This window comes from Pseudomyrmex gracilis, unplaced genomic scaffold (assembly GCF_002006095.1).
Source record: "Pseudomyrmex gracilis isolate BER0280 unplaced genomic scaffold, ASM200609v1 scaffold_271, whole genome shotgun sequence".
NCBI lineage: Eukaryota > Metazoa > Arthropoda > Insecta > Hymenoptera > Formicidae > Pseudomyrmex > Pseudomyrmex gracilis.
In genome coordinates, this window is record NW_018020855.1 from 66,387 (window position 1) to 77,682 (window position 11,296).

Genomic DNA, 11,296 nt, shown 5'->3' on the forward strand with positions numbered 1-11,296 from the left:
CCCTGTTCGGTTATTAGTGGGTGCGTTCAGACAACTCGACGGTTGAGAGATCATCACTTATGACAGGACTATTCTTCAAAATCTACTGAGGTTCCATAAGTATGATCCAATCAGAAGTGATTATCTCTCAACCGTTGTGCAACTGTTGAGTTGTCTGAACGCACCCATTCTTCAAAATCTACTGCGGTTCCAAAAGTATGATCCAATCAGAAGTGATTATCTCTCAACCGTTGTGCAACTGTTGAGTTGTCTGAACGCACCCAATGGCAAGGCGCGTTCCATATTACAGTTCAGTGATTGCAGACTAGCCATAAGAGAGCCAGAACTGAGAACACCGCTTCAGGATTCTCTTCGATGAAGGTGCACTTTTCGTGAAGGTGCACCGTGCCATTTGATCAGAGATTACATTTTTATCAAGATCGAGAAGTGGTAACCATATGAACATTTACCAATGGTTGTATGTCATCTCTTTACAAAATTGTATATACTATCAAGTTTTTTTCTGTGTATATAGGTTAATCTAAGTTTTTTTTTCAAAACACGCATAAGTCTGAAAAATAATATTGGATCATGGTTATGAAAAGATTTTTAAAACGATGGTTTGGCGTGACAACAAAAGACCAAGCACAAGCTATAAACCGAAAACTTTCAATAATCTACGCTATCGTGGGATGGCATTGTTTTGGTTTTATGTTTTATTCTATTGTAAAAAACAGACTTCCAGACGATGGTTCAAATCAAAGTATTGTTTTTCTTGTATTTTGACTTTTAGTGATGATTTTTAAAAGAAGCAAATAGAACGCATTCATTCTCTATCTTCAGGATCGCTGTACAAATATCTAATCGATGGATCTACCAACTTGCAAGTATATGAAGTGAAAGGATTCAAACTTAGCAACAAGTATGACATTAGCAGCGACACCGAGGACATTTACGAGGAGGGAAAAGAGACTGAATGAAACAGAAACCTCCAGACCACGCTTCGAAAGCAAGAAAACATGTTGTAGGTAACACAATAATTATTTATCAGAACTTGATCGTCTATAAATATGTAAATATATATATGTATATATATGTAGCGCGTATAACAAAGCGTTATTATTCAAAAATATAAATTTCGTCAAACTTGTAATATCTTACATATCATTTTTTTTTTTTTATCCCTATCAAAGATATGGTCACTTAGCATAAAAACAAGTCAAAAAGATTTATTTATCTATCCGCAAGGAACAATTGCGTTCAATTTTCAAGAAACACTTGGGTCGGTAATAAACAAAATTAGATCTCGCTCAGGGAAGAGATCTTCGTAAGGCGATGGCGCCAGCGTTGGGATTGCCAGATTCTGGATTCAATTCCTTCCCTCTCTGTTCCATTTCGCAATTCAATGCGGATCTGTGTAACAAACAACGATGTAAAAATGTAATTGACAAAACTTGTATTTACGATTGACAATTTGTCTTTTTGATGTACATCCTTTTTTTTTTTGTTTTGTTTTTACCTGTACTCTTCGTAACGCATCACTACCTCTTCGAGTTCTTGTTTGTACAGCCTCGTGAGCATGGCGTTGAAACAATCCAGCTCGGGCAAACGAAATAGCTCCCAGCGAAGTTTGCGATCGAGAGCTATTGAAGCTCTGCTGTACACGTACAACCAGTGCGGTATTTCCTCGTTGAGATAAGGATTGGCCGGTACCAGAACACTGTGGGAGTGAAAATGAGTATGGCGCGGTGGCGATACAACGCGCACCGCTTGCATCTCGTGCGGATAACACGGATGTTCGTACTGCGCTTGCCGAGTGATGTGACTATAAAAAAAAAAAAAACGATGTAACGTGCGCATTAGAGGTAAATAAGTTTGTTTTTTTTTTTTAGTAGAGATAAATAATTTTTGATTCTCCAAATATATATATTTACTTGACGTAATAAACGCCGTATTCGGGCGATTCAATTCTTTCCCACCCCGTGGGCAAACCCTCTTTCTCCAACGGATGTGACCAGTGCGTGGTCTTGGTGTTGTGATCGATATAATACTTTCGACCGCGTAATGTAAAATCTACGGACCATCCCGGTGGCAAAGGCAACTCCTCTTGCTGCTGTTCGCTTCGAGAACTCGATCTTTCAGAATGGCACCTACTATAACTGTAATCGTCAAAAAAAACTCATTAATATATATTATATTTAAGATAGATTTAAATTTTCAATTGAAAGTTAAATAAAAAGCTAAATTTATTGTTTGTTTCACCTAGCATTTTGATATGCGGAATGATTATAGTCCTCGTAACCGTCGCCGTCAAACGGCACATAAGACATCTGTGGTGTTTGCACTCTGTCCAAATGATGCTCGGATCCAGTGTACTGATTGATATAAGTGTGAGATATTGCGGGTGACAGATCAGAGTGGTGATACATAGGCGTTGAAGTTCTCGAAGACATACCGTCGTTACTTCCCGAATTAAAGGAAATATTGGCAAATCTATAAAATAAAATAAAAAAAACATTGAAAGAAAATATATTGACAATTAAAACTGAGATTCATCTCGAGCTCTGAAGTCTTTGAACTAATAAATGAATATGATTGGTCGTTTAGGAGCCGTTCGCTGGATGTTACGCGGGAAATATGTCTATATGTATATGTGCGTGTGTACACATTTATCACCAAAGCGCATATTATTTATACCAGGCCAAAAAAAATTTTGGTGATAAGAACGAATTTTTGACTTTTCTTTGTGATGCAAATGGGTTAACGAGAAGAGAAAATTATAAGAATACATCATATATAATTAACCTTTGAACCAAGTCAGGAACAGAACTGTTTGGTGTGTATTTTCCTTCGTGACTACCAAGACCAACAGCACTGGGTATTGTTTTTGTATTTCCAAACTTTTGCACCATGCTGGGTTGCTGAGCAGACTGTTATAAGAAACAAGATAAAAATTGAAGCCCCTTGCACAATGGAAGGAATAGCGATAGAAATAACACAGTTTTTAGCACAGAATTCCAACTCGTCGGAAATTTTATTTAGCTATTTTGCTTATTCCGATTTTCTGATCTGCATTGATACATGTGTATTTTTGTATGTTAGATTCCTCCGCTGTTCCTACCTTTATTTTTAAATACAAACTCTTTAAAACTTTTGTTATTTCCATCGCTATCGCTATTCCGCCCATTGTGCACAAGAGGCTTGACACATTTTTTAAATATTCATCACGCATATCATAGTTTTTTAATTTACTTTGTATTAAAAATAATATCTTGTAAAAAAAATGTTAAAAACATTCGCACGAACTCTTTTAGGGGGAAAAAAAATCTATAAATTTTTATCAATAGAACAAATATATAAAATACATCTATGTGCAACACACACACACAACTTTGTGCGACACATGTGTGCAATATCGCAACTTACCGATGAAGTTGATATTGGTGAATGATTGTTACGTCGTCTTGTTTTTTTATTTGGCTCTGTTGTCCATACGTTGATAACTAAAATTATTAAATTTAAACAAAAGTTCGTTATAAACAAAAGTGCGCATTTACAATTGTTTTTTGTCAGTAATAATTTCGCTAACACATGCAATTTGCAAAGATGGTGTCACGAAAGAGAAAAAAAAAAAACACGGATTATATTGCGAAAATTTTATACTTGGCATTTCGGGCGGTGTTTCCTTTTTCACATATTTTCCAACCACTCCCTCTTTGATCGTTCGCAGATCCTTGTTTTTGCGCGACAGCATGCTGCGTTTCGATTGTTGCGTCGAATACAAATGTTGAGAAATAAATAAAAAAAAAAAAAAAAAAAAAAAAAAAAAAAAAGCCAAACCGTGCAACAATAAACGCTGCTGTGTAACCTATAGAACGCGTTCTACTGTCGCGGGCGCGCAAATATACCACGAGAGAGAACGGATGACCATCACTTCGTTGTAACAAAAACACCGCCGTTCTATCGCGTTGTTGTGTTTTGCCGCAAATGTTGCGTTTGACAACAACAACAACAACAACAAAAATTGCATTGTTCGTCCGTCATGACGTTCGCATTTCGAACAATCGAAAACAGACAAAAATAGATCTGTTCTTCTGGTACACCGTCTGCACTTAAAATACCGCACACGTATGTGTGTGTGTACGCATCTGCTGGTACACACATATACGTGTGGGCGTGATTCACCAGAATTTGCGGATTCTCATTGGGAAAGAGGGGAACTATACGTATTCGAATTTTTCGGTTTTTGGTCAATATATATATATATATATACAGGGTGTCCCAGAATTGGTGTGACACATCTCTCGTAGGCAGAAGGAATAAAACTGAGCCGAAAAGTCCTGAACCATTTTGTTCTATTGTTTATAATAAAGGAGTAATTGTTGAGTCTAAATCAGGCCAATCAGCGCCGACCTTTAGCCAGGCGCACGTCAGCGAGCCACGCGCCTGATGGTGTGTGAGCGCCCCCGCGCGGTTCCGCACTGACGTGCGCGTGGCTAAAGGTCGGCGCTGATTGGCCTGATTTAGACTCAACAATTAAACTCCTTTATTATAAACAATAGAACAAAATGGTTCAGGACTTTTCGACTCAGTTTTACTCCTATCTGCTTACGAGAAATGTGTCACACCAATTCTGGGACACCCTGTATATATACAAAGTGAAAGTACACACGCACACACACACATACATATACACAGAGCGGTGTAGTAAATCTAATCAGAGAATAATTCCAGACACATTTTAAACATACTAATATATATATTACATTGAATATTTTTTTGTAATACACAAAATTATACATCTTGTTTAAACAAATAGACGTTATTCGATATTCGTGAGCTAAATTACTGTTAAATGATCAAAAATTATTTTTTATTATTATTTAATTCACACTTACTGTATAATCTCTTATTTTTTAATTTTATTTTACGATCACTCTTTACACTATCTTTTTTTATAACAATGTAACTTCGATGTATTTCCGATTTTGCAGCGTTTTGTAACGTTTGTCGTTACTGTGTCAGACATCTGCTTCTCGCAAATCATAATTCTTTGATTCAATTAATTGTCGCACAAAACATTTTTAGTTCGTTTATATATCACATACATACAGGGTGTCCGAGAATTGCCGTACAATCGCTCGTAGGCAGGTAGAAGGAGTAAAACTGAGTCGAAAAGTCCTGAATCATTTTTTTCTATTATTTATAATAAAGGAGTACTTACTGAGTAACTCAGGCCAATCAGCGCAGACCTTTAGCCAGACGCTCGCGTCAGTGAGCGCTCACACACACCAGGCGCGCGGCTCACTGACGTGCGTCTGGCTAAAGGTCTGCGCTGATTGGCCTTATTTACTCAACAATTACTCCTTTATTATAAATAATAGAAAAAAATGGTTCAGGACTTTTCGACTCAGTTTTACTCCTTCTACCTGCCTACGAGAGATTGTACGGCAATTCTGGGACACCCTGTATATGCGGTCGAGAAAAGTTGTATACTTGAAAATAATTTTCTTTCGCACAATTTTTTGCCAATTGCATTAGCTTTTTGAACTAAACTAACTTTTTTTTTTCTCTCGGTATATAAAAATTTTTGTCGAAAGAACGCGCGAAGCGAGTAGGTGTTGCGTGTGTCACAGTGTGCGTTTCGGTGCAATTTATTCCACAAATTCGTACGGCACTGGAGCCGCCTATTGGAAAGTCCCCGCGATCATTGGTCGTGCGTAAACGGCTGCTGGAATGTGGCGGTGGAACAGGGAGGAACGGCTGGGAATCGAGTAAAAGGAGGAGGTGCGAGATTTCGCGCGTTTACAAGAGCACAAGTAAACCTCCGAGTTGTCTCTCGCGGGACAGGTCTTCGACAGAGACCGGACCGGGTAAAAATCGCGTGCCAAAAAGAGTCCGCTGCTCCGTAGCTGGCTGGATTTTAATAAATATCGCAACAGACCTGGCAGACCGGCGTTGCGTTACGCGAGAGGCCCGAACAAAATGTCCGTGATGGGTAAGGTGAGTGTGTTAAAAAAACAAAAAAAAAAAACAAAAGAGAAACATTTTATATCGCGCGATTTAACCTTTCTCTCGCCGTGCGAGGTGGAGGACGACGAGAGATTCCGAACGCGGCATTCGGCTTGGGCATCGAGGTAAATAATTGTTCGATGGTTGGTGCCGCCTCCGTTTGTTTGCGCGCGTGTTAATCTCTCGCCGTAAAAAAAAAAAAAAAAAAACGCCGCGGTTGTGACACACAAACGATCGCGTTCGCACCAGCACCCGGGGGGACTCTCGAACCCGGCGTAGCATAAATTGCGCCGACATGTTCGGATTCCGCTCGCGGTGTGTGATCGCGCGAAAAACTGACTCTCTCTCTCTCTCTCTGTCTGTCTTTGCAATTAGCGACGGAGGAGAGCTCGTTGAGCTTTTTTGCGAGACGAAATATCCGAGCGAGCAAAATGAATCCGCTTTTGTTCAATCCGCGACAACGGACGGTGGATAATGCTTTAACTTTTTTTTTTGACAAGCCTCAACTCCGTCGTGTCTCGTCGTCGCTGACATTTTCTTTCGATTATTCCTGAATGTTCTCTTGTCTTCAATTTTGCAACAGACTGATATCCCCGAGAAGAATCGTATGCACGTAACGAATTGTAAACGCGCGTTTTGTGCAAACTTGTACGCACAGACAAGATTTTGCAGCACAACGCGCATTATTTCATTCAAGATTCTAGCCGGTTTGTTACTCGGCGCGATAACGTTCTCGTGGAAACGAAAGAATTCGCGGAAAACAGTTAATTTTTTTTTTTTTTTTTTTTTTAACAATTTAAACAAAGAAACAAATGAACGGAAGAGAGAGAGAGAGAAAAAGAGGAGAAGAGAAATGTTTAAAATATTCGAATATTTTCAAATTGTTGCAGAAAAATGCTTGAAATACGCTCGATCGTGCGGTTTCTGTGCGAAAGTTTTCAATTAATTAATTAACAATTGATTTGTGTGTGGAAGCTTTCGCGAAGTATTCGAAGGACAAAAAAATTTAATAGATTTTTCATTTTACACATATTGGAATAAGAGCGAATATTTTTTTCGTGTAAATATTTTCGATGCAACAAAAAAGTCTCTTGTTCCTCGAAACACCAGAAAATTGATAAGTGATAATATTTGTATTTAATTAAAATACGTTTTCTTTTTTTAAAGTAGTTGTTAGCTTCGTTACTTGTTACAGTTGCAACTTGTTTACATCTACCGACTTGTTGTAAATTTTTTTCTTCGTTCGAATCTGGTTTTATATAATCAATTTAAAACACATCTCGTCGTCCTCGAAGTCGTCTGCGTCGCAAACATAAATGAACTTTATTACCTATATTCATATATATATATATATATATATAATTTTCTCGTTTCTTTCAACAGCCAGTACTTTACTCTTATTGGCGGAGTTCCTGTTCGTGGAGAGTAAGAATCGGTGAGTGAAAGCTGTTTTTAATAATATATATGTAATTTGTAAAAACAAAAAAAAACAATTGTTTCAGAAGTATTGTATTCAAATGATGATCTTGTGAACGTTTTTTGTTTTAATTACGTTTGTTTTTATCCAAAAGCGTTAGACAAGAATTATTTTGCGTGTTGTATCTTAACAACATATTGTTACATATTGTGCGTATTGTAAGTGTATCTTTCTAATATATATATTTTTACTTTGTATATATAATAGCATTAAATCTGAAAGAAATACCGTACGACATAAAGCCTGTGAGTTTGGTAAAAAGCGGCGGTGAGCAACATTCCAATGAGTTTCGCGAGATTAATCCAATGGAGCAAGTTCCTGCGCTCCACATTGACAATCACACACTGATAGAGTCTGTGAGTATTATACTGCACGTGTTTCTTTTTTTTTTCGATTTTAGTTGTGATTTATATAGTTATACATATATAATCGATGCTTCTTCGCAGCTAAATATTCTGCAATACTTGGAAGAGACTAGGCCAAATCGTCCGCTGATGCCAGCGGATCCTGTTAAAAGAGCCAGAGTGAGAGAGATATGTGAAGTAATCGCCAGCGGCATACAACCACTCCAAAATCTCGTAGTTTTAATTTATGTCGGGGAAGAACGTAAGAAAGAATGGGCGCAGCATTGGATCACCAGAGGATTCACGGGTGCGTATAAAAATTTATATTGAGAAAAAATAATAAATTAGATTTTCTCTCTTTCTCTCTCTCTCTCTCTCTCTTTAAAGAAATGTTCTCAAAAACTGCACAAGTTAACACAAATTCTAATTATTTATCACATATCAAGGTTCGTAAAAAACAATGTTTACGCGACATACAGTGTGTTTTTCCAATTGATATCAAATCAAAAAAGTATGGAATATTGTTCGTCTTATCTTTAATGAAGTAGCGGCAAGAGTTTTGATTTATGTAACAGTTTTAATTTTTATCTTTTTTAATGTGGTAAGCAGCAACGGATTTACGTAATCGAACAAACAGAGCGATAATATTCTATTTTTCAGCCGTCGAGAAGTTGTTGTCGTCGAGTGCGGGCAAATATTGCGTCGGTGACGAGATTACGTTGGCGGACTGTTGCCTGGTCCCACAGATATTCAATGCGCGAAGGTTTCACGTCGATTTGAGACCATTCCCTACGATTCTCAGGGTCGATCGTCATCTAGAACACCATCCTGCCTTCACCGCGGCTCATCCCAATAACCAGCCCGATTGTCCGCCCGAGGCGACCAAGTAGCAAGCGAGGCAGACCACTCTTTTCCTCTTCTAATCTTTTAGAAGTACGAAAAGGTGGTCTGACATCGCATGTGGCAATTCATAGTGACAAAAGGTGAACGGATCTTTAATCGCGTATTTATATATAAAATAAATTTTATGTGTAAATTTGCGTATCAACTTTTTTTGTTTCACATATAAATTACATTTTTAAAAAGGACAATAATTTTGGCAAAAATCAAATCTGTATAATAATAATATGTAATAATTATTGTTTTGTATCAATTTTTTTAAATTTTATATAAATGGGTTTGAGATTGGTTTTTATTATTTTATATCTTATTATTGATAAAACTTGTGTATAAATAATTAATCGATCGAATTGCACCTTTTATCACTTATGAACAATATTTGGTATTGAAATGGTTTTATTGATAACAAAAGCGGCAGTAGTCTTGATTTTACGCGTAAATGTTGTATATCGCAACTGCCGCTTATCACAACAAGAGCACTTGTGCCATTTCTTTACTTGCGAAGAGAAGGAAAATATTGGCCTATTTTTAAAGTTACGTTTGTTATGTTTTTCCTTTTTCTATACGAATATTATCAATAATATAAATCGGAATTTATATTTTTTCACGCGATATTTTTTTACACGATATTTTATAAAGATATATCGACCTATTCTAAATAGGTTTTGTTGAAATCCAAAATTTACTTTTTATACGTACTTATTGTGATTTTTTATTTAACTTTTGCTTGTATATGTAAGAAAAAAAAAAGAATGTTGCTATTAAATCTTAGCGAATATCCTGAAGTTTTCGTTGATACGTCGTAGAATAGCGGACTCACTTATTTACGTAATTATGAAGTACAGTGGGACCTTGATTAATCCGACTTGACCCCAGTTGAATCAAAGTCCGCCGAATAATCGAGAATAAAGAAAGAACGGAGGGTAAACAACTACGTTTGTCTCAAAAAAATAACTTTATTTCAATCGCAGAAGAACCAAACACGATATACGGCACTATGATCCACTCACTGACGATACATATGTATACATATATATATATTTTTACATACAGTAGTGTGTAAAAATTTCCGGTCAATGGCTGGAACTCTTATAATTTATAAAAAAAAATCTAACAAAGTTTTAACCATTAAGTGTAACTAAAATACAGGAAATAAAATAATATAATGAGGAAATATTGTTTATGTTCGTGAAAATATTGCTATAATTGTTATAATTTACATGCGCAGAAGTTTGCGAGAAAAATCATTAGTTAACAAAAAAATTCTAAAATCAAAATATACACTTTAGTAATTTAAATGCTATTTTAATGTCAATATTTTGCAATTTATATTGCGGCGATAACAACGACTCAATTAGTCGATTAATGTTAAGCAGGCGAAATTTTTATCCCATTCTTCTTTCAACGATTAGAGAATAATGCGGCCTTATTTAAATGTGTATGTGTTTTCGAATTCGACGATCTAGTTCTTTCCATAATGTGTTCAATCGGGTTCGAATCTCGTGATTGAACTTGAAAAAACTCTTACATTTGCGGAAAACTACTTCCTTAACAGCTTTGATGTGTGTTTGAGATCGTCATTGTGCCGAAGTATCCAATTCTGTGATATTGATTTTTCAGCATGTTAACAAATGTTTTTTTTTTTTTCTAAAATGTCCTTGCAAATAGCAGCTTTCGCGATCTTGTTGATCTCGACAAATGGACTAACTCTCTTATGAACATATTTAATTCACTAAACATGAATTGTCTTAAGCAGCAGTTCTCTTGATATCCAATCTGATTTGCGTTTAATGATACGATTTACTTTTTTTTTTTTTTTTAGATAGAAAGACATTTATCTTTTGTGGCTTTCCACTACGCTTGCGATCTTTTAAACTATATTCAGCATAATATTTATAGAAATATTTATGATTTATTTTACTTGTCAATAATAATGAAGCGATCTCACAAGAATTAACTATTGTTATGTTATATTTACACCCCTGAATATATAACATAATAGTTAAAATGTTATTTTTTAAATAAATTTTAAGTACTGTAGTGTAGTAAAATGTCACTGGCCGGAAACTTGTACGCCCCTCTGTATATCGGACATAATCAAAACTTCGAAGGCAAATTGTGTATCCGATTTAATCGCGATCCCACTGTGCGCGCAAACAAATTCAAAAACGTGATGAACTACGAAGGGAAACGTGTAATAAGGGAATGCGCTCTGCTCAATATGTATCCCAGATAACTGACATGTGTAAAAAAAAAAAGTACAAATCGCATATTTCCTTTACGTTTCTACATATTTGTTTTTTTTTTCCACATACACACACGCACACACACACGCACGTATAACGCCGTTTCTCTTTTACATAATTTCAAACAACTTTTTAAAAACATATGCGAACTTTTCAAACGCGTGCATTTTCTTAAGAACTTGTAAGAAGAAAAGAAATCAGACGTGTTATTAGCTAATAACTAGATTATCTGTGATTTGAATTGCGTTTGCGTAGTAACTTTAAGGCGACCTCCTCGGTCGCTCTGTAGATTTAGAATGTGCCATTGAGAAATGCCATATTTCACATAGTACAATCGC

General features: G+C 36.2%; 2 protein-coding genes and 1 long non-coding RNA gene across 6 annotated transcripts; 2 read left to right on the plus strand and 1 right to left on the minus strand.

The window, feature by feature from the left end:
* Positions 1-353: 353 nt before the first annotated feature.
* LOC109859604 lies at positions 354-1,571 on the plus strand. 4 transcript variants are annotated; one of them, XR_002250730.1, is made up of 4 exons: positions 357-429; positions 515-742; positions 823-1,003; positions 1,549-1,571. It is a non-coding gene; the product is annotated as an uncharacterized LOC109859604 (long non-coding RNA). The 4 variants fall into 4 exon arrangements; XR_002250729.1 differs by lacking the exon at positions 1,549-1,571 and adding an exon at positions 1,173-1,262; XR_002250727.1 differs by lacking the exon at positions 1,549-1,571 and having other exon boundaries at positions 354-429; positions 823-1,139.
* LOC109859602 (scaffold protein salvador-like) lies at positions 1,045-4,100 on the minus strand. Its single transcript, XM_020437991.1, has 7 exons — positions 3,643-4,100; positions 3,406-3,482; positions 2,785-2,909; positions 2,242-2,472; positions 1,914-2,138; positions 1,499-1,804; positions 1,045-1,392 (listed from the first exon to the last, which is right to left on the minus strand). The coding sequence occupies exons 1-7, from the start codon at positions 3,731-3,733 to the stop codon at positions 1,290-1,292; spliced, it is 1,158 nt and encodes a 385-aa protein (XP_020293580.1). The 5' UTR covers positions 3,734-4,100; the 3' UTR covers positions 1,045-1,289.
* A 1,625-nt stretch (positions 4,101-5,725) lies between these two features.
* On the plus strand, positions 5,726-10,993 carry LOC109859603 (probable maleylacetoacetate isomerase 2). Its single transcript, XM_020437992.1, has 5 exons — positions 5,726-5,982; positions 7,375-7,426; positions 7,676-7,824; positions 7,915-8,119; positions 8,473-10,993. Exons 1-5 carry the CDS (start codon positions 5,965-5,967, stop codon positions 8,700-8,702), a joined length of 654 nt encoding a protein of 217 aa, XP_020293581.1. The 5' UTR covers positions 5,726-5,964; the 3' UTR covers positions 8,703-10,993.
* Positions 10,994-11,296: the final 303 nt, after the last annotated feature.

Bases quoted from the DNA above. Each gene is read 5' to 3' on its own strand.
- LOC109859602 (XM_020437991.1), bottom strand. From the start codon at position 3,733: ATGCTGTCGCGCAAAAACAAGGATCTGCGAACGATCAAAGAGGGAGTG. The intron at 2,473-2,784 runs GTTAATTATATA...TTTATTTTATAG, and splicing joins GTTCCTGACTTGGTTCAAAG to ATTTGCCAATATTTCCTTTA. The intron at 1,805-1,913 runs GTAAATATATAT...TTTTTTTTATAG, and splicing joins TACGGCGTTTATTACGTCAA to TCACATCACTCGGCAAGCGC.
- LOC109859603 (XM_020437992.1), top strand. The intron at 7,825-7,914 runs GTGAGTATTATA...GCTTCTTCGCAG, and splicing joins ATCACACACTGATAGAGTCT to CTAAATATTCTGCAATACTT. The intron at 8,120-8,472 runs GTGCGTATAAAA...TCTATTTTTCAG, and splicing joins GATCACCAGAGGATTCACGG to CCGTCGAGAAGTTGTTGTCG.